We start from the raw sequence: 22,095 nt of genomic DNA on the forward strand, positions 1-22,095 counted from the left end.
TGAAAATATATTCATGTGGATTTTGTTTGATTCGTCTTTACAAGTACATTAAAAATATCTATAGTAATTTTTATAATTTTTGCAAATACGTAGCTAACGATATTTAGCACGTAAAATACGCGTTGATAAACGTAAAAAGGGAAAGTGGTAGAGTAGAGTTGAATGGAGGAAGTGTAACTTATAACAGGGCCGAAAATAACCCGAAATGATTCAAGTTTGGCCCCATTTTTTGCGAGTAGTTCTTAGGCGATCAATGAGCCCGTTAGTTCGATTTTAAACCTTGGAACATTTTATTAAGAGTAGGGTATTAGACGAGATAATAAGCATCACAACAAATTATGGACTTAGATCATTACAATATAAATAGTGTTTTTTTTTTTTTGAGAAAAGAACAATTCATTAATAGAACGCCATACGGCACTTACAAAGAATAACTATAATCGAAAACAAATCTAATGGAAACCAAAGAAAAATAATTTTCATATAAACTAGGGATCTCAAAACAGCATCTGACAATTCGGCTCGTCCTATTATCGCTATCTTCATGTAGCTTTTGAGGGGATCCTTCGTTTGATTTATGAGATAAAATTTACCTCTGACTGGTTCCAAAGATCGTTGACAAATCACTTTTACCCTTTGAAAGAACACGCTGCAAACCATCAACGAACTACTCCTGACTATATTACTGATGAAACTAAAACCACGAATAAATGGAAAACCCCTGAAATAAGGGATGGAAAAACGATTCTCACCAAAAGGGAGACACTTATTGAATAGAAAATAGGTATGCATACTATTGATTAAAATTTGAAACAATTTTGGGGCTTACCATCGATCGATTGATAATCGATGGAGCCCCTTGTATAATTTGATGGAGGCTAGGGTTTTTTAGAATGGGTTTTTAATTCTTTAAATAGTGTTTTTATTGGTTACACACTCATTAGGATTGTCTCGCACAAGTAATACCGTCTTGCTCAATCATTATTGATAACAAGGTTATTTTATGCCGTACAAGAGAACTCGGTACAACGTAAATCATAAACTCAATTCTCAATACAAATCGAACTCATTGTCAGAATATGGAGGAAATGAAAGTAAATTTCAAATCGTCTTATCAAAAATCATATAAAGCTTAATCAAGTAATCCACACTTTCATGCTCGCTTAATATTTATGACCTTATCAAAAATCACATAAACTCAAAATAGACTACTAGGCAGCAAACAACTCGCAAGTAAAACTATCTTGGGTATCATGCGGGAAGCGCGATACAACCAACTAGTATATAAAAACAATGTCCAAATAAATGAACCTTTCAATGTGCCATGCCATCTTCAATGTCCTTAAAAAGTTAAGGATTCGCAAATTATTTACTCTATTTCTGATTTCATGTTTCATTACTACTGACGAGCGACGACTAACGACTAACGACTCGGTATTAAAGGGATACAAAGGATGGAGACCATGGTGCAACATAAAATCCCTTGGGCCGAGTACTATCAAACAAATTAACTCCATCAAAGATACTAACTCGTACCTCCTTAATCTTTCTGGTTATTAAGTTACAACTAAACAACTCCTTAGAATACGGCCCCAATTTTATTAGGATCTCCTGATCGTCCTTCGAATAAATGTAAACACTTGGTTGCGACCAAGCGTACTCTGCCCATGAGAAAATATATGCTCAACACTTGAGTAGCTGATCAATTTAGTCCATGAACTATGAACACGGTACTCTTTCATAACCCATATTTCCAAACTCCGCGGACTTGACCAATTGGGACAACGGTGTGACACCAAGTGCAAATAACCCTTTAAATCGGCAATATTCCAAGACATATAAGTAGTAATCAAATAATGAGGCATCCTTAACTCATAAAACTGTTCGGATCCAATATCGAAACATGATATGATTTTATGACCCGGTGTCTCTGAATAACCTACCCAATGTAGCGCGTTGTTAGAGTAAACCATAAACGGTTTCACCTTCTGATAGCTGCCGAAATGCCATGCGATACGTGTAGGAGTAAATTTTATTTCTTCACATGTATTACTTTTCAGCCGGAAAATATAAGCTAGCCTTTTCCGGGATACCCAAAAAATCTTGTAATCGTTGCTCTTATGATCGTAACCAAATCCCGTCTCATATTCCGTGTTGGCGTCCGGAAAGGCCGGAATTCGAATAACCCGATTTGCTCTCGTTATCGGGTTATACACCAAAATCTTCCTAGAGGTTAAATTTTCAAAGCAGAGCAGCCCGTTACATGAACCAACAATCTCGGAGTCTAATTTCTTGTGAAATTCAAGGGGCAATGCAAAATTACTAACAATACCGCGACCACTAATAGAATAATCAAAACTCGAGATTGAACCCGAACCAACGAGAATTAAGTAACGATGATTAGTGTCGTGATTTTGAGGATAGTTCTGACAGTTGTAGAGATCGATAAAACTTTGGCTTGTGATTTCGGCAAGCCAATTCTTGGATACGCACTTGAATCGAACAAGAGATTTTACGGGTAGCCTTAATAGGATCACAACTTGCATTTCTATGGGAAGACGTTTGTTAGGAGTGTCCTCCATCTTTTGCACTTTAAAAATCATATTATAAAATCTAAATATTGAAAATCTAATTATTGAAAACAGAATCCATAAAACCGTTTATATTATTAATGATGTTGTGATCCATTGATTACATGAACCTGCTTTATATAGAGGTCTATCTCTACCTAAACTCTAAGAAGCATAATAATATTTATTATTATTATTATTATCTCGTCATGTTTCCCGGTCATATTTTCTTCCTCTAAACAAACATATTATCTTGATATTATCATATTCTCATAATATTATCATATTATGTAACATATATCATACTTATTCTCTAACAAGTTCAAGTATTTGTGTTTATATATGGTACAAATTCGAGATATTCCTATAGTTTTCCCAAAGCCCAAAACTTGCCTTAAACAAATAAATATGCATGTACATATAATTAATTATATATATAAAATATATATTTTTGCAATATTTATTTATAACATATACGGAGTATTATATTAAATAAAGTATATATTTTTTTTATGTGAGAAGAATATTATGCTCCTTCCATCCCATTATTAATTAATCTTGGGACATGCGAAATCCCGCACACAATTTTGCTTAATCCAACACATATGTTCACCTTATTTCGATTTTACCCCTCTCACTTTTCACACAAAAATAGGGAGGATGCTATAGAATTCCCCAAAAAAGAACTCAGATCTCTTCACCAGCCGCCCACCACTACCTCCCCCACCCCCTCCCGGCACCGACATACCCTAACAACTCCAAGCGCCGACCACCACCTAAGCTGGCGGAACTTGTATAGACCGTTCACAACCACTGCTGGTATTGTCCCTAAACAGCCACCGTATATCCCTCTAAAACAACCATCGCAAACGCTCGAAAAGCCTGCTCACTGCGCCCTCGCCATAACGTCGAGTCGCCGACCCTTCTACGACTATCCTGCCACGCCCAATTCGGCGACGACCATCACCAACTAGGGCAGAGTACGGATCGGGTATTTGATCCAAAATGCTAGTTCGGATCGGATATCCATATTAAAAATCCTGAAGTTAGATATCCAATATCCAAACCAAATGTTTCGGATATCCAATGTTCGGGTATCCAAAATAATCGGTTCGGATGCGGATATCCATCGGATATCCATACTTTTGAATTTACTTTAAAATTAAGTTTGAAACACGATTATATTCATAGTCTTACATGATGGTTTTCTTTAGTATTCTTATTCCAATGTTCTCGACATAAAATTTAAGTACCACCTAGATATTTCTCTAATATTTTAAACAATAATTAAGTTGTTGTATCAAATAAAATTTTATTTTCTCGAAATTATACTAGAAAACTATAGTTTCGGATCGGATCAGATATCCAAATGTTTTAATTCTAATATCCATATCCAAACCAAAACCGAAGATTTCGGATCAGATATCCAAACCAAACTTAATTTTCGGATCGGATATCCAAATATTCGGATCGGAATCGGATCGGATATCGGATCAGTTTGGATAATCGGATTTTTTGCTCTGCCCTATCACCAACCACTATTTCAACAACCAAAAAAACAAAACCCTAAGTCTCAAAATTCCCGTCAAAAAACAATTCATATAATCGATTGAAAGATTGGTAGTAAAATTGTTGATAAAACGGTATAATTACCCGTCATATGTGCGAATTAAGATCCATAGTCGTCGAATTATTGAAGAATTGGTTAGGGTTTCAGAGGAGAGAAGGGAGAAATTTTTTTAATTTTTTTTGGATGAGGGTAGGACTGGAATGATAGAGTAAAATGTGCGGGATTAAGTAAACTTGTGTGCAGGATTTAGCAATTGCGTATCTTCCTGGTTTAGCTTTTGAGATTAAAATTTTAAAACTTTGACCATAAATAAGTGTTAAAAATAATAAAAACTAAAACATTATAATAAAATATTTAAATTCATATTAAAAAGAAATATTTATCGTAAGTATATTTTTAAATGTATAAATGGAGAAAAAATGAGTTAATGTGGTTTCCAAAAGTTGTTCAAATCAAACTAGGAAAATTATTATGAGAGGGCGAAGGAGTATACTACTTGGTATTATTCATCTTGATGTTATCAAATGAAGAATTTGTACCTAGGATTTAGGACTTCCGGTTAATGACCTCCCCTTGAATCCAAGGGGAAGCACAAAGACCAATGAAAGAGGACGGAGCCAATTATTAAATGATAAAGGAAAAGTGACCATTTGATAAAATGTGAACATTTTCGAGTATTAGCGAACATTTGAAAAATCCAGCCAGTAAATAAATTTGACATGCACAAATTAACCCATAATTTCGTTTCTTAACCCAATTCAAACTTCAGTCGGATCAAAGATGACATCACATAGGCTGAATCGACCATTTAAGTGACTAAATAATATGCAGATTTTTTTAAATAATTCACATTCAGCCAACCAGCATGAAATTATGAGATATCATGCGTTAGACTTACAGTCCTCGCAGACAAAAAAAACAAAAAAAAGAGGTCAAATAATAAACTGTTTTATGTTCGACCTGAACTTCCTAAAATGAAGTTTCTGAACAAACAGCGGACGAAGATAAACAAGTCCTCTACGGATTGAATTTCTTTGTTTTTATTGGCTGGATTCCTAAAACAAGCATTGTTGGCAGAACAAAGTGACCATGTGACTGATCAACGGAAGACATCTTGAAACTCATAAGCTAAATACATGGAGAGGGTTTTTACCAAGTAAATAGTTACCTGTGTATGGGCTAGGGCTGTAAGCTGTCAAACCGCACTGGTAGTCTTTACTATAAGGTGTACTACATAGTGACTACCAAGACAGCCGGAGTCTAATCTCGAGCTCATATGGATATGAAAGTAAACGAGGGGATCCAGCGCATTCAACTTCAACGCTTTTCAAGGGATCCTTCCAGCATTCCGCTTTTTCCCTGAGGATACTCGTGATCAACTGCCAAAACAAAGTTGATTAGCAAATTAAGGATTTAAGGCACTGAATTTTTCATACTTCGTCTATTCAATTTCACCCAATTGGCAGCCATAAGAGGGATTAGTTCCAGGGAGATGATCCAGTCCGGAAAATGATGTACTATAGGGTGGAACGGATTTAGCTAATACTTTCAGGATTCATGTTTTAGGGATAAGTGGATAACCAAGAGAATAAAAATGCAGGAAAACAGTCTCTTTCTTTTACGACTCGGTAAATAGGAAAGGCAAGAAAGCACACACATTTCAGCATTTAATCTATATATACAATCCATATAAACAAAAATACCAACAAAGCATTCCAAGAGTTCTAATATGCTGGAGGGTCATTACATAAAATTAAGAGCCTATAATTGTTAAAGAGACGGAATTTTATTTTATGGCATTCATAATATCCAGGCAGGCACAAGCATCTTCCACCGCAAATAATTCACCATAAATGTGGCTTCCTCGGAATGAAGGTAATTGATATTGGGTAAAAAGAAATATAAAAAAAGGAATTCTGGAGGTACATGTGGTAGAGGAGTAGGGGAGTAAACCTAGAACATAGGTTGTTCAAGACGGGTAAGGGTTGAGCCAATTTGAATCAGGTCGTGCTGAATATGTGGATTCATTGATTCAAGGTCGGGTCATTCAGCGTTGACTACTCGTTGAGTATATTTGGAGTATTTTATTCTTTCATTTAAGGGGGAAGGGTCAGTCAAGACGAGCAAAATCAAGGTCGAATTGGGTCGGGTGACAGCAATACCTCCATATAGGGAAACCGTTAAATTCATTATCCCAAGGGCTTACTCTCCCACCAACATGTAATATAGCATACCTTCAGAGCTGAATTCTCTAGACTTGTTCTTATTGACAGCACGCCAGGGTGGCAACACCAAAACAGACCATCCAGAAAAGCAACAAGTGCAGATTTTGTAGAATCCCAAGCGCTTGTTTCACGCAGCTTTAACTCTCTGAGTTTGTAGGGTGGGCCAATAACCACATTCCTCAGTTGCTCCTCTGCCCTAACCTGTAGATGCCAGCAAAATGAAAAGATAACTATGTTTAGTCATTTCAACACCAGATAATCAAACATAGTAAAAATTTCATGAATTGGAGATATACATCATACCAGATGAATACAAGCCAAGTTCAGCAATAGAGATTTGAAAAGTTTCGTTTCCGTTAGAAACTTCTTCAGGTTAACAAACCAAACATTGGTGATGGATGCTGTCACCACTGGAAAGAATTCAGCATTACAGTGATCAAGCACTCTGATCAACGACAGAGGAGTCTCCACTCTACAGTTGTATGAAAACTTCCGCAAGTTAGGGGCATCAACTGTAGCATTCTTGTGATTAAAGATTAGGCCATTTGTAATTTCAAGCTCCTTTAACGAACTACTTGAGATCTTAATGCATGTCAACATTGAGCATGTATCCAATACTAAACTTTCTAAGGCGACAAGCCCGAATGCCAGCTCAGAAACAATATCGTCTGTAACAGGAGCACAAAAAATAACCAGCTTTCTCAAGTTTTTCAATGCAACCACATTCATGTTCCATGGCCACGAAGATTCCAAACTCAGACTATTATAAACAAACTTTTGAAGCGGAGATGCTTGGAGGTTGGATTGCATCGTTCCACTACCTCGGCCTTCGACTCCTTCATTCACTTTTCTTACCCAAGGAAGTGAAATATTTTTAAGGTGGGTATCGCATGTAATAGCCAATTCAACCAAGGGGCAGAAAGAGATAATTTCTTGAAGCATATCCTCATCTACAGTTTCCGGGACCAAAGTCAAATACTCGAGCGAGATGAGTTTCATAGTCGCATAATATGGCAGCCCAACTTTCGAACATTTCAAGTATTTCAATGATTTTGCACAAAATAGAATCTCAGGCAACCTATACTCATTTCCACCAGTAATCTGTATTTCCAATCTCTCGATTTGGTTTTGCACTGCGATCATTATCCATTTGTCAACCAAAGATTCTAGCTTTTCATCAACCTTAGAAAGCGTAAGGTACATTTTTGTTATTCTAGACTTCTGCATAACGTATCTTTGCATCGTCTTATCTATGAACTCCACAAAACGTTCAAGTGTACGTGTATCGTCCTCAATCTCAGATTTAAAGTATCCAGGCTGAAAATCCAAAACCGGAATGGTCGACCAAGCTCCATACCACTTCTTAGACAATACACTAGCACGACCCGCCTCTTTCGTATCAAGCCTTGAGAGAATAGTATGCAGGATAAAATCCGGAAGTTCCGAAATCCTATCAACATTACCCCTTTGTTTCTTTGCTACATTTTCCCCAACCTCCATTATTTTCTCACAGGAATTTCGTCAAACAGTTGGTATGCACTATCTAAAACCCTAATTCTTCGCTTTTTCACTATTCTAACAAATACCCAATTCAAAGTTCATGATCATATCTTCACTACAAATTAAAATTCCAGAAAAAACCCATCTCAAACAACAATTAAAATAACTACAGTTATGCAGCATAATCGATCAAAAAAATGGAAGATTAGATAACAAAAAGAGTATACCAGATGGGTTTGAATCAATTGAACACATGGGTATTTTCAGCCAAAATTAGTATACTTCAGAATTCAGATTAATCAGATGACGCAAAGAATCGAAGGAAAGTTAGGGTTGAGGACTTGAAGTAGATGTATTAATTATTCAGGTGAGACCGTTTTATGTAAATATTAATATAAAAACATTATAATCACAAGGTTACTTAGGTAATTAACAAATCCTAAATCCTAAACTCTTAAAAAGTTTAAACCCCCTGCTACTATTCATATGAATAGTACCGCTAATTTCAAAAAAAAAAAAAAAAATATGAATAGTACCGCTGTAATCCTAACCCTCCGTTGGTTCTTCCTTTTAAATCTACACCCTCCATTTCTCTATTACTCCTGACCACTACTTTACGACACTCTTTCTATCCACTCTTTTCCATCTCAGTTATCTTCACTCCTCAACAGCTCGTCCATCTCTCTAACCCTTCATCTCCCTTTTCCCCATTCTTATTTATTATTTCTGTTGATTTGCTTTTGGTGATTATTGCTATTTTTGTAGATCTAATTGTTTTGTTGTTATTTGTGGTTCTGGTTACAGGGAGTTGATGTGACGGCGGTGATAGTGCTACATGTGTTGCTTGGAATTCTCCTAAAAGGTTAGCGAATTAGCTACTAAATTATTGGTTTTGTTAATGTGTTTGAGTTTCGTTTAGTTGAGAATTTAGTTATAATAGTCCATTTATTGGGTATTGATTGTTGTTGGTGTTGTCTGAAATGGTGGATGCTTACCTTATCTTCGTCGTTTTTTGATTTTGGGGTTATCATTGTTAGATTGTTCAGTTGTTAATGTTGTTTTGTGTTAAATCTGGGTTTATGAATTAGTGGTTCTGGACTCTTTCTTCCCGACACTGTTAGTTTTGTTCTTGCAACTATTGTTGGTGATTTCTGCTGTTATTATCACTGAGTTGTACATTTTTTTCATATAGGGTTTAAGAGTTCGATGCACCTGTGTCTTCAAAGGTGTGTCTTCTAATTAAATTTTGGACTCAAACATTTGTTTAACCTAAAAATGGGGTATTTGCTCCTGATGACTGACAGTGTTGTTATGGTCAGAGTTGTTGTTGTGGTTGCTGCTGGTGTTTCTTCTTGTTTTTGATTTTTTCTGTTGTGAATTTTTTCATTGTTTCTGTTGTTTTGCGTATAGGTTTAAGGAGCTGGGAACATCTTTCAAGGTGTGGCTTATTAACCGAGGTATTGGTTGTTTATTCTTAATATCTAACATTGTTGTTGTCGTCAGTAGTGTTGTTATTGTTGTTGCGGATGGTGTTTCCATTGCTGTAGTTTTTACTGTTGTGATAGCTTCACTGATTCCGTCGTTGTTTTGACATAGGTCTAAGGAGCTTGGAACATCTTTCAAGGTGCGGCTCTTTTTTCCTTTTCAGTGTAAACCATTGGGGTTCATGGTGTGGCTTATTAACCGAAGTATTGGTTGTTTATTCTTAATGTCTAACAGTGTTGTTGTCGTCAGTGTTGTTGTTGTTGTTGTGGATGGTGTTTCCATTGCTATAGTTATTACTGTTGTAATAACTTCACTGATTCCGTCGTTGTTTTGACATAGGTCTAAGGAGCTTGGAATGTCTTTCAAGGTGTGGCTCTTTTTTCCTTTTCGGTGTAAACCATTTGGGTTCATGATGTGGCTTATTAACCGAAGTATTGGTTGTTTATTCTTAATGTCTAACAGTGTTGTTGTCGTCAGTGTTGTTGTTGTTATTGCGGATGGTGTTTCCATTGCTATAGTTTTTACTGTTGTGATAACTTCACTGGTTCCGTCGTTGTTTTGACATAGGTCTAAGGAGCTTGGAACGTCTTTCAAGGTGCGGCTCTTTTTTCCTTTTGGGTGTAAACCATTTTGGTAAATGATTATTTTGCGCTTTTGAGTTCGAGCTTGTCCAATTTTTAAAAGCTTTTTTATACGCTGCTAATGATGTTGCCGTTATCACATGTATTACTAATTACTAATTTGGGTACATTGAGAGTGCGGAATGCTTGTCTTATTATGGTTTGCTATCGAGCGGTGCGACTGTTTGGTGACTTCTACACATGATGCCGCAACTGGATGTGGCTTTTTTTAATTTTTTTTTTTTTGTTTTTTTTTTCTTTGGGTTTACTCTCTCTCTTGTTTTAGGAAAACAAAATTTAAAAGCAATTTCTAGCCTGTGGCAACTATTTTTTTTGTGGCGCCTAAACTCTTTATATTTTTTTGTTTATTCTTTTATTAATGTCATTCCTTGCATTTATAGAAGGGTTTGTCTGGTAGGCATTCCCATGATTTGCTGGTTAAATACATGGGAACGTTTGTTTACGCCAGCGTTGATAACAAGTTTACGAGCGCTTGCGATGTTGGCCATGTTTTTTTCCTGGGATTGGAAGTCTCTAGCTTGCTGGCCACAGCCACAGGTAAGTTGTTCGGCTGTTTTTTTGGGAAAACAGCTTTTTAGAGTATTTTTAAAAAAACAAATAGATACTGTTCCTTGCATTTATAAATGTTTTTCCTCTCAGGAAAACACATAATTTTTTTGGAAAAATACATGGGAATGTTTGATGACATCAACGTTGATAGCAAGTTTACCGTGCAATGCTTGGCAGGTGACTTGGATGAAACTTTTTTTGTTTTAGTGCGTTCTTTTAAGGGCTTTACCTTGTGACAAGTGCAATTGTTCTCCTTCAAATACCAGGTGCTGCTGCTTTCTCGGGAGACGGCCGCTAATTGTACGTCTCACGGCAGAGCTATCTATAGACATGGAATTTTCTTTGGGGTTTAGCTTAGATTAGGAGGGGCAAACCTTTAGGTAATCTTTTTCTAGAGTGTTTTTTAATGCGGTCCTTTTTTTTTTTTTTTTTTTGAAAACAACAGCCCGAAGGCTTTACTCAATTAATAACTTATCAAAACGAACAGCAGAGTTTGCAGACGATGGTAATCCATCATCCCATACAACTTTACCCAACACACGAGGAAAACAATGAGCTAAAGCATGAGCTACACAGTTATTGTTACGAGATACATGTGACCAGATGACCGACTGAAACTGAGTACTACAAACAAGAATGTCTTCGATCAAGAGTGCAAATCCACTTCGTCCCGTCTTCCTATCTTTAAGAGCTTCAATAACCTGTAGACAGTCGCTCTCAACTTCAACATTTTGAATCCCTCGCTGCACCGCCTCCTCCATCCCATCAAGCACCGCACACGCCTCAGCCACAGGAACCTCCCAACTTTGCTCACGACTTATTGACACGCCCCACATCACATCTCCATATGAATCTCTACACACAATCCCCGTAGTCACTCCCTCGCCCTCCTTCACCCCCGCGTCAACATTAATTTTAACATACCCCGGCCGCGCTCCCTTCCACCCACCTTCCTCCCTCTCTCCACGCTTCATTCGTCCCGCGCCTACTGTATCCCGAGCCGCCTCACCACAGTCCCCAACTCCCTCATGAATCACATCCCTAGTCCTTCGCACAATATGCTCCGGGTCAACTGGAATATTGTCGAAAATGACCTTATTACGGTGTTCCCAGATAGCCCAGCATCCCACCATTAACATGACACCCTCCGTCACACACATCTCCTGCCAACAAGCCTCCACCCATTCCTTCACGTCGCTCCCTTGTTGCTCCGCCACACCCTCTACCCCCAAGCCCTCCCACACCCACTTAGCCACCCCACAATCACGAAACAAATGTAAACTAGACTCAAAAGAAGATTGACATAAAGAACAAGTAGTAGACTCACCTCCGACTCGTGCCACAATGTTCGCCCTCGTAGCTAGTGCCTCACTACACAGTTGCCAAAAGAAGAGTTTCACGCGAGGCCAAACCGAAAAGTTCCACAGCCGCTTCCAAAGACGCTTGCCTCTATCCCCATCCGAGCTATCAGCCACATCCCCCACCTCACCAGCCAGCATCCTATACGCGCTCCGAACGGTGTATATACCATCTCTTTCCTGCCCCCAATACCATATATCCCGCGGTCTGTTAGGACTGACCCGAATATTTCTTATCCTTTCCCTTTCAAACTCCAGAAAGAAATGATTTAGCTTCACCTCATCCCAATCGGTCCCATTCGGCATAAGCAGGTCCGCAACCCTCACCACCTCGTTCCCCGGACCACACGGCGATATAATACGCCCAGAATGCGAGTTTGGAATCCACGCCTGACCCCATATCAACGTGTCTAAGCCATCACCAATACGCCGTCGCAAGCCTTGGTCCATAACCTTTCGAGCATCGAAAATACTTCGCCATGTATAACTAGGATTACTACCCAATCTAGCGGTCATAAAATCATCATTCGGGAAATATTTCGCCTTCATCAAACGGGTCCAAAGGCTGTCCGGATTGGTTATAAGACGCCACGCCTGCTTGCCCAGCAACGCAAGATTGAACAGCTGAAAATCGCGAAAGCCCATCCCTCCCACACCTTTAGGCCGAGCCATCCGTTTCCACGCCACCCAATGGATCCCTCTCTTATTCTCGTCATGTCCCCACCAAAAGCGGGCCACTATCGATCGCAACTCGTCACAGAAACTAGCGGGAATTTTAAACACACTCATCACATAGGTAGGGAGCGAATTGGCAACAGCCTTTATGAGAATCTCCTTACCAGCCCTCGACAACACCTTCCCGCGCCATCCTTGTAGACGTTTGCAAAGCTTATCGCGAATAATATCCGTTATAGCCTTCTTTGATCGACCAATGACCGTGGGCAGGCCCAAATAGCGAGCCTGCTCCTCCACTTGCACGACCCCTAACTCAGCCGCAATGATATCCCTTCTCCCCCTCTCCACTCCTCTGCTGAACGAGACAGTTGTCTTATCAAGACTCACTAACTGACCCGAGGCTCGCTCATATCTCCTCAAAATGTCATTAATAACCGTAGCATCCTCTATCGTGGCCCGCGAGAAGAATATACTATCGTCAGCGAAGAGGAGATGCGAAATTGTAGGAGCCGAATTAGCAATACGAATCCCATGCAGCGAATTGTTCTCCACAGCTCTTCGGATCATGCTAGACAAGGCCTCTGCACATAAAAGAAATAAATATGGAGATAGAGGATCCCCCTGTCTTAGCCCCCTCGCAGGTTGAAACTCCTCAGATGGGCACCCGTTAATAAGTACCGAGAAAGTTACTGTCGAAACGCAGTCCATAACTCTCGCTACCCACCTCTCATCGAACCCCATCGTGTTCAATACCCGGCGCAAAAAGACCCATTCCACCCTATCATACGCCTTAGCCATATCCAGCTTTACCGCCATATGTCCCTCTCTTTGTCTGCTATTCTTCATATGATGAAATAATTCGAACGCAATTAAAATATTATCAGAAATCAACCGACCTGGAGTGAAGGCACTCTGATTCTCTGATATAATCTCCCCTAGGAACACTTTCAGGCGATTAGCTAGGACTTTGGATACCAGTTTATAGACCACATTACACAGACTTATCGGTCGGAAGTCACGAATCTTATCCGGAGCCTTTTTCTTCGGGATTAGAACAATATTGGTCTTATTTAGACCACTCGGGGATACTTCACCTTTCAGGACTCCAAGAACCGTGTGCACCACATCGGGACCAATAATTTGCCAATACGATTGATAGAATAAACCATTCATACCATCCGGACCGGGAGCTTTTAAAGGATGCATTTGATTGAGTGCCTCGACGATCTCAGCTTCACTATAATCAGCTCGTAATACGCGGTTCATATCGTCAGTAATTCGCCCCTCCAGACCGAGTAAGACATCATCAAAATTGCTTGGTTCGGCCGAAGTGAACAGTTCCTGGAAATAGTTATTAGCAACCATAGCCACGGCCTCATCACCTACTCGTTCCCGCCCCTCGTCATCGACAAGCATCCCAATAAAATTCTTCCTCTTCCTTTCCCCCGCTCTATTGTGGAAAAACTTCGTATTTCGATCCCCATCCCTTAACCAAAGAGCACGCGAGCGTTGCCTCCAATATTGTTCTTCTTGCTTATATAGCCCAGCTATCTCAGCTATCAATTTCCTTCGTCTTTTCACCGCCGCTTCCGAACGATCCCCCTCATTTAACCGGGCCAATTGTCTGCGTTTTGCCTCCAACGATCGATTTATTTTGCCTATGCTTATCTTCTTCCAAGCTTGCAGCTCTCGTGCACATCCCCTTAAGGCTTCCATCAGATCCCCATTACCTCTCTCCACCCCACGGACTATAGCCTCTTCACACCCCTCCTCCCCCACCCAAATTTGTTCAAATCGAAATCGACTCCTCGCTTTTCCTCCAATCTCCCGTCTGTCAAAAACCAGCTTGATAGGTGCGTGATCGGACCATTCTCGATCAAGGTTAAAGAGCCGTGTATACGGGTAGAGATCGTGCCAAGAATCAGAGCAGAAGGCACGGTCTAATCGACATTGCCGGTTATCAAGACCTGCTTGACCATTATCGAAAGTAAAAGCGTATCCTTCCCATGGAACATCCTTCAGCGCACAATCATCAATCGCCGATTGGAAGTTGTTCATTTGCCATTGAGCCCGACTGCCCCCTTTCATCTCCGTAGAAAAAAGAATCTCATTAAAATCCCCCACACACACCCATGGTAAAGATGACTGTCCATGGAGAAGACGAAGGAGCTCCCAAGAAAGATGACGATCTGAGACCATTGGCCAGCCATAGAACCCCGTAACTCTCCATTCTTTCTCCCCCTCCCGAACGTGGAAATCCATGTGATGAACAGAAGCCGACACAAACCTACAATCCACCTCCCTCTTCCATAAGAACGCAAGACCCCCCGATCTTCCCATGCTATCAACCTCAATCCCATCATAGCCATCTAATTTCTCCCTCACCCTCCGCATATCACGACCACAAAGTTTCGTCTCGCATAAAAACATCATGGCCGGGGCTTCCCTTCGCACCAAAGTACGAAGGGCATTCACCGTGTCGGGGTTGCCCAAGCCCCGACAGTTGAGACTTAGGAGATTCATTGGGCCTGGCGGGGTTGAGATATCTCAACCTCCGCCTCAGGTACTAAGACGCCCCCGTCTAGAATTGTCCTCATTCGTTTTTCACCCCCAACAGCCAACTCCTCGTCCCTGCTCCTTTTACTGCCGCTTCCACTACTAACCTCACCCACCGGCTCCCTTTCTCCCACCCTTGCCAATTTCTTCCACTCCCTACACTTACCTCCCCCTGTCATATTATGATTCCCTCCCCCTGACAAGCTTTTGATTCCGCCACTCACATCAACCCCCGTCATATTCTCCACTCCCACAACAGCCTCCCTCCCCCCTTTTTCGTGGTGCTGTACACCAGTGCTGTCCGCAACAATTCGCTCCCCCTCAGTACCACCCTCATTCCCCCTGCCTGATTCCGCCACTCACATCAACCCCCGTCAAATTCTCAGTCCTTTTTAGTTACCCTTTTTAAAAAATAAAAATGATATTCTTGCCCTGGCTGTCACCAGAACCTTCCCCTGACTGATTGCAGAAGAACCATAATTACTATTTAGCGGTTCTGGAACAAATTTGGGGTTCGCTTGATCACGCTCAAACATCTCTGTGTTGTGAGAGGAGTGCTGCCGGATTCGCCTAACAGTGGTGAGGCATCTTTTCTCAAGTTGAAAATAGACGAATAGTGTGAACCGTGTGCCCCCTCCACTTACTGCGCACGTAGACTTCTAACCATAAGGTTGACAATACCGCAATGACGATTGCACTTATGCACGTCCCAATTCTAATTAGCTGCCCTTTTTCGGATATCGATTCTTCAAAAAAAATAATAGTAGAGCTTGCGTACATATGTAATTGCTCTGATTATAAGATGGGTAGACTGTTATTGTGTTGGCATCTTTGTATGGGTGTTTAAATCTGAATACCCCTAAAGTGGGAATGTATTCCTATGCTTTTTAAATGTGAGAGTTTTATTGCTATCTTGCTAATAGTGTTGTAAAGTTCATAGTTTAAGTTAGTGGTTACTATATATGCTCGTAGATTTAAATCTGGCTTTCTAGATTTTCGCTGTTGACAGGCTTAAAAAGTACACCAAACTCTAAATGTCAGGCATGTGAAGTGCGTAAATGTGTTTTTTTTCTTTGTTTTACTCTTTGGGTGTGGGAGGAGTGGTGTTGTGTGGACCAATGTGCTTTGCTTGTCGGCATGCATTATTAGTTTTCTGTTGTTCCTGAACGTCCCGTTAGGTCAATATACCTCACTGCTTTATTTGATATCAGAACCTGGTTATCTTAATTCCTAAGATTGTACCCTGCTTACATGCGGTGGTGCACATAACACATTAACTCCAATACGACTATGCACGTCACTTAATGTGCTTTCTGCAACACTTTGGTAGCTGCGGCTGCCAGTCTGTTTAGCATCGCATGCATAGAATGCCATGATGCAATTCGTGCTTGGCGTAGGGGTGCTAGATCTGTCTCTGACATTCTTTTTTGTGAAATGTAATTAAGGAAACGTATCAACACAGCGATGATGGGACAGTGAACTACAGACCGTTGCTTGGTGATTTACAGGTCCGCTTATGGGGAACAACTTTACCAGCCAGGTATTTATAAACTCTCCTGCACAAATTGAATTTAGGTATCCTAGCATCGGCCTCTTTCCATTAAACACAAAGAACAGTCCAACTGCTGACAGGCTAAACACCTGCATGCCAGTCTTACCCCCCCTCCCCCCACCCCACCCAACCCCTCACTAAACCCTAAACCCCACTCCTTCTCCACAACACTTCCCTTTTGTAAAGGGGGTCAACGATTAAAATCCCAGATAGCTGCTTACTGGACCCTCAGCACCCTGATATGACTTCTCTGGTGTGACGGTAAACTGACACCCTCGACCATAGTTTCGGGATTTTCAATCGTACTTGTCATTTTGTCAATAGTCGTCCATGTCCTAACCCATGTGTGTTATTACCCTTTGCATGTTCAGTAAAGCCATAGTTAGGGCTACTTCCATGTTGGAAGGTCTGGAAGGTTGGAGACTAGGTTCGACAGGCTTGTGCACAATTGCAGACCATCGGTACGCTGTGTTCCTCTATATGTGTTTTGAATTGCATGCAACTGCATGTGTTTTACGTGACCCATGCTATATGCTTTCACATCCAATGTGCCAAAACATACTACTGTTAGTCCTCAGAGATTGCGTTCTTTTTATGACTTGCACGTATGCTATCATATATAATGATTCATCAAGCACTTCCTAAAACCTGACTGCCTGCTTAGTTGCACCCTTATTTAAATTAAAAAGTAAATTTAAATTAGAAATAATTTGTGTTTAGATATTCGCAGTTAATTACTACGTGTTATAGTTTGAGTTTAAGAGTAGCTAGAACACACATTTATATATGTATAAATATATATTATGGCTTTTCCAATCGTGTAGATGTGCTGGTCAAATACCAACAAAAAAAACAAAAACAAAAAAACAAAAAAAAAGCGAGCGGGCAGCTGCAACTGAACATTCCGGACAAGAGGATATGCAGCCAGAGCTTCTATGGATGTCTGCCACAGTGGTGGGGCTGCTAGCTTATGGCAACGCCCTGTTTGTAGAGCCGGCTACGTTCCAATTTCACAACAGTTGAAGTAACAGAAAAAATGAAAAAACACCTTTTACGAATAGCATACCGTGTGTAAATCAAATACATGTGCAATATATTAGGCTTATGTTTATTGATTCCACGAACCAAGGTGTTCCAATCTTTAATTTTGCAATATACATTCGGTAAAAAAAGAAAAAAAAAAACTTACTATAACGGTGACGTGGAGTATACTTTGCCCCACGTAGAAATGCCCGATGAGACTGCGATTCCTGTAACGTGTATCATATTTAAAACCTTTTGTCTACTCGTGTTCACTAAGAATGAACCTAGCAAAGAGCGCGTTACACAAGTACTTCTAAACACTGGATGGAACCAACGATTAGCTACAAACCATCCAAAAAAAATAATGAACTAAAAAACAATATCCATTAATAATGGTATACAAAAAAAAAAGGTCTATAATGATGTGTTATAACAGAAAATTAAGTGCCTGATCATAAATGCAAAGCAAATTGACACGACATAACTGTTCACCTTCCCTGTTTGATTTGAAAGCTGAAACGTCAAGTACTCAAGTTGCTTGTTAATTTTCTACTATAAAACCGTAATAGAGTGCTAAACGGTTTACTCTTCATTACTACCTCCTCTTGATCACAAAACTGCAGTAAAAATTAAAAATAAAAGAAAGAACAAAACAAAAACATCAATACTATTTCACTAATATGGAAGATTTTGTATGCACTCGCCCTTTCTTCGAAGATCAACGGGACAAAGAAGACTTTATTGATCAATATGTTGGATGGAAGCAAGCGACCTTTACTTCTGGTGATATCTTTGTGCAAGCTGCTATAGAAAAGGCTATTCCGGAAAATGGTGAGACAGGGCACCATCAGATACTTGGTTTAGAGCTGGTGATGTCTAATATATTTAATAGGCTCTCAAAGCCTGATAAGAGAAGCCTTGCAGAAGTTTGCAAGCGTTGGGCAGAAATGTTCCTGGTGGGTACTGATACATCCAAGGTCCTTGTGGATTATCAGAGGCAGCTGTTTTCAGAAAATGTACGTGGTTTAATTACAGTTCAGAGGGGCCAAAAGGTGGTGAAGATGTTCTGTGTGTGCAGGGACTATCCTACTATACAGGCAAAATATGAAGTCCACCGTCTTCTAGAAGAGGAACCACTAGTTGAGGAGGAGTACCCTATGTGGTCTGAGGAAGAATCTGGTAGTGACGGTTACTACGATTCAGATTGTTAGGTTACTACTAACATGATTTTGGCGTGCCTGACAAGACTAAGTGTGGCTTTTGGGTTAAGAAGGAGGCTAATGGTGTATTTGCACTCTTACTATGGTGTATGTGCATTAGTGCTACCTGTAAATTATGACAAGTATCTATAAGTGCAATAGGATGCACTTTCTATCTGTATTTTGTGTGTTTACATTTTGCAACTGGAATGACTTGGGTGAAAAAATAGCCTCCTTAAAAATGGTTGAAAACTGCTAGGCAATTTCCCAAAGTATTGGTCACTTGATTGTCCCTTGTTGTTTACTTTTCTGTGTTGCAGTTTCTCTAATATGTTTTAAAGACCAAACCTAAGTGTTACCCCTATTACAAATGCCAACGTAAGTATGTGTGTTTCTCGATTAACAGGCATATAATAAGGTGTGGTGTTCTAGGCATACCAAAGATCCAAAGATTACGATCCTACATATTACAGGCAAATGTTAAGACCACACATGTTTATGTTCCAAATGCTATGAAATGTGCAGCTTGCAAATTTCAGGTATGTTGTTAATCTCAGTTTAGAGGCCGTAGGGTTATTGTGTTTGGGTTGTTTAGGCTGCCTTTTGTTCTTATAGACACTTTATACATGAACATTAGCGATTATTACAATATACCTTTTGAGTCCGACTTAATGGCGTGTTACACTTAGCGTTTGCATGTTTGGATTACTTGCGCATTAGGGCTGATGTGCAGAGCATTGCGAGTGTATGGTTGGTATCCAATATGAGTTTGTCCTTTGAGCATTGTCTTAGCTGCCCCTTTACAACTGAATTAGAGAACAGCTGCTTGTGTTGGTTATTCTAAACATTACATACCCTTAACATATTATCGATGAAATCCTGTTAACAGCCTTAAGTACACTGAGAACATAGTACGCCTCGCTTAATGCAATATAGCTTAAGTAGATACCTCAGGCACATAGTTCAAATGCCATTGCCTACTGAGGTATGCGTCTTAGAAATCTGTCTAACTGCCATTAATCTAACCATGTTAATGCTGTGTATAATTACTGTCTTAAATGTGCTGCAACACAAGCCCTATATGGGTGATTTTACAAGGTGTGCATTTCGCCGGGTATCATAGTCATTGGTGCGCAGTGTGAGTCTTATGGCATCCCATGTCACTAGAATTGGCCTGGAAAAAAAACACAGCTGAACGGTGCATGACTATAATCGTATTTATCACGCTGTTGCAAAGTCTTAAGTAGGGTGCTTTGATAGCAGTTTCATTTTAGAGAGAAAGCCTTCATGTAGACTTCATTAGCTCAATATAAATTTCAACATTTTAACTAGCGTCAAACCCAATTACCTGGGACTACCTGTTTGATACTTGTTGTAACTAAAAGCCTTTCCAACTAGGTTTTGCAGATAGAGGAAATTAAACGCCTTAATCGTGTTTCCGAAGTAATGCTTACTTATTATACACTCATTACCTATCCTTTGAACCCATAAACTAACTGCATCTAGCTATTACATATCGGACAGTTACAGTAAACTGCATTGTTTCCAAATAGGATGTGTCGCAGGAAGGATTTGCGGTGTAAAATGCATGAGTAATTAGCTGTTCGAACCAAGAAATATATATGCACTACTACATTAGCAGGGGTGGGTTCACCTTGCAATGTAGTACCACATAAACAGGAAAGTCCGAGAGAAAGGCTAACCGTGAAAGGACAGCGGTAATTAGAACCTAACTACATTCCCAAACACACGCCAAAAAAAAAAACAATGCAGCAACTAAGGACGTACAGTGGCCATACCTTAGCATTGTCACATAACAGTCCACATAGAAAACACAATCCCCGGAAATGTGTTAAGAAATGTGTGGTTTGCAATAATTTTTAAAGTTTACCATGAAATAGGGGTGAGAATGATGCAGCTGGTATGATGTCATACCAATAATTCTTTTAACTATGCATTCAGTTACTATAACTTCCCTATATTCTAACTAAACATGTTGTGAAAAGTACTCCCTCTGTCCCGGTCATTTGTTGTCCTTTTCCATTTTGGGGTGTCTCAATCATTTGTTGTCCTTTCTATTTTAGGATTGCATTTGATGAACAATTTGATCATTCATACTCAATTTCATCCACATGTCATTTAGTAATTGGTCATTTCCTCTTTTCTTGGTCTTTGTGCCAAAACGAAAGGACAACAAATGACCGGGACGGAGGGAGTAATTAGTTTAGCTACAAGTATACATTTATATCAAAGTAAGTATATATGTAGCAGCAGTAAAATGAAATAGAGCTTACGTATGCCGGGAATATAATTTGTTTAGGGTTTTTGCGGAAAGCCACTACAAAGATTATGTAAACATATGAGACAAAGTTTAAAACACTTTAATGCGACTTGCCCTTCATAGGTATAAAATCACGCTCGTTAGCAAAATCATATTGAATGTATTTGCTACCGGTGGTGAATTAATTGATTTACGTGACACTATTTTTGGCATCTCACGATAAATAAATAACAGCAAAAAGGAGGAACATGGGCATCCAGGCGGACACTACCGTGGCCCTAAAATTAATTGGTACACTTAATTGCAAAAAAAAAAGGCTTAACAATCTAAAATTAAAGTTGCATTTCGGAAATACGACTAATAGTGCCACACTACGAATACGAGTTCTAAAAAAAAAAAAAAATTAAAAAAAAAAAAAAAAAAAAAACACAAAAAAAAAAAAAGAAATAGGTTTAAAAAACAAAAACAACAACAAAAAAGGACCAAAAAAAAAAACACACGCAAACCCACACAATCAGGCACTAAAAAAAAAGGGAATTAGAAGGTACAACAGGTATAACCGGAAACTTTTGTGCTACTAACTAGATGTTTTAATTAGAGACGAACTAAACTGTTTTTAAAAAGTACCTACCAAACGCGACTTATCTGTCTTGGATAATTATAGATTTGCGTTTAATTTAGGAGTAGTAATTGTACTTGTTTTAATAATATATTATAATACTTACTTACAACAACCAATGTGCTCTTATATTAATATATATATGTATGTGTATACTTGCTAAATTAGTAAAACCTCAGTGACTAAATACCAAGGGAACACAATGAGTCTAACTGACCCAATAGAAGGTACCATAAGTGATGCAGAAGTACACACCCTACCGTCGTCCTCAGCCTTAGCAAAGGTAACTTCT

At 39.5% G+C, this 22,095-nt stretch overlaps 2 protein-coding genes and 1 long non-coding RNA gene across 3 annotated transcripts; 1 reads left to right on the forward strand and 2 right to left on the reverse strand.

Moving 5' to 3' along the window:
* Positions 1 to 1,012: 1,012 nt before the first annotated feature.
* LOC141609462 (F-box/kelch-repeat protein At3g23880-like) lies at positions 1,013 to 2,651 on the reverse strand. The gene has a single exon (XM_074428511.1). The coding sequence runs from the start codon at positions 2,601 to 2,603 to the stop codon at positions 1,602 to 1,604; it is 1,002 nt and encodes a 333-aa protein (XP_074284612.1). The 5' UTR covers positions 2,604 to 2,651; the 3' UTR covers positions 1,013 to 1,601.
* A 2,306-nt stretch (positions 2,652 to 4,957) lies between these two features.
* On the reverse strand, positions 4,958 to 8,234 carry LOC141606656 (uncharacterized). The gene is made up of 3 exons (XM_074425870.1): positions 6,669 to 8,234; positions 6,375 to 6,566; positions 4,958 to 5,519 (listed from the first exon to the last, which is right to left on the reverse strand). Exons 1-3 carry the CDS (start codon positions 7,863 to 7,865, stop codon positions 5,382 to 5,384), a joined length of 1,527 nt encoding a protein of 508 aa, XP_074281971.1. The 5' UTR covers positions 7,866 to 8,234; the 3' UTR covers positions 4,958 to 5,381.
* Positions 8,235 to 8,391: 157 nt separating this feature from the next.
* Positions 8,392 to 9,322, forward strand: LOC141606657 (uncharacterized). The gene is made up of 3 exons (XR_012526781.1): positions 8,392 to 8,727; positions 9,058 to 9,091; positions 9,276 to 9,322. It is a non-coding gene; the product is annotated as an uncharacterized LOC141606657 (long non-coding RNA).
* The last annotated feature ends 12,773 nt before the right edge of the window (positions 9,323 to 22,095 follow it).

This window comes from Silene latifolia, chromosome 10 (genome assembly GCF_048544455.1).
Source record: "Silene latifolia isolate original U9 population chromosome 10, ASM4854445v1, whole genome shotgun sequence".
NCBI lineage: Eukaryota > Viridiplantae > Streptophyta > Magnoliopsida > Caryophyllales > Caryophyllaceae > Silene > Silene latifolia.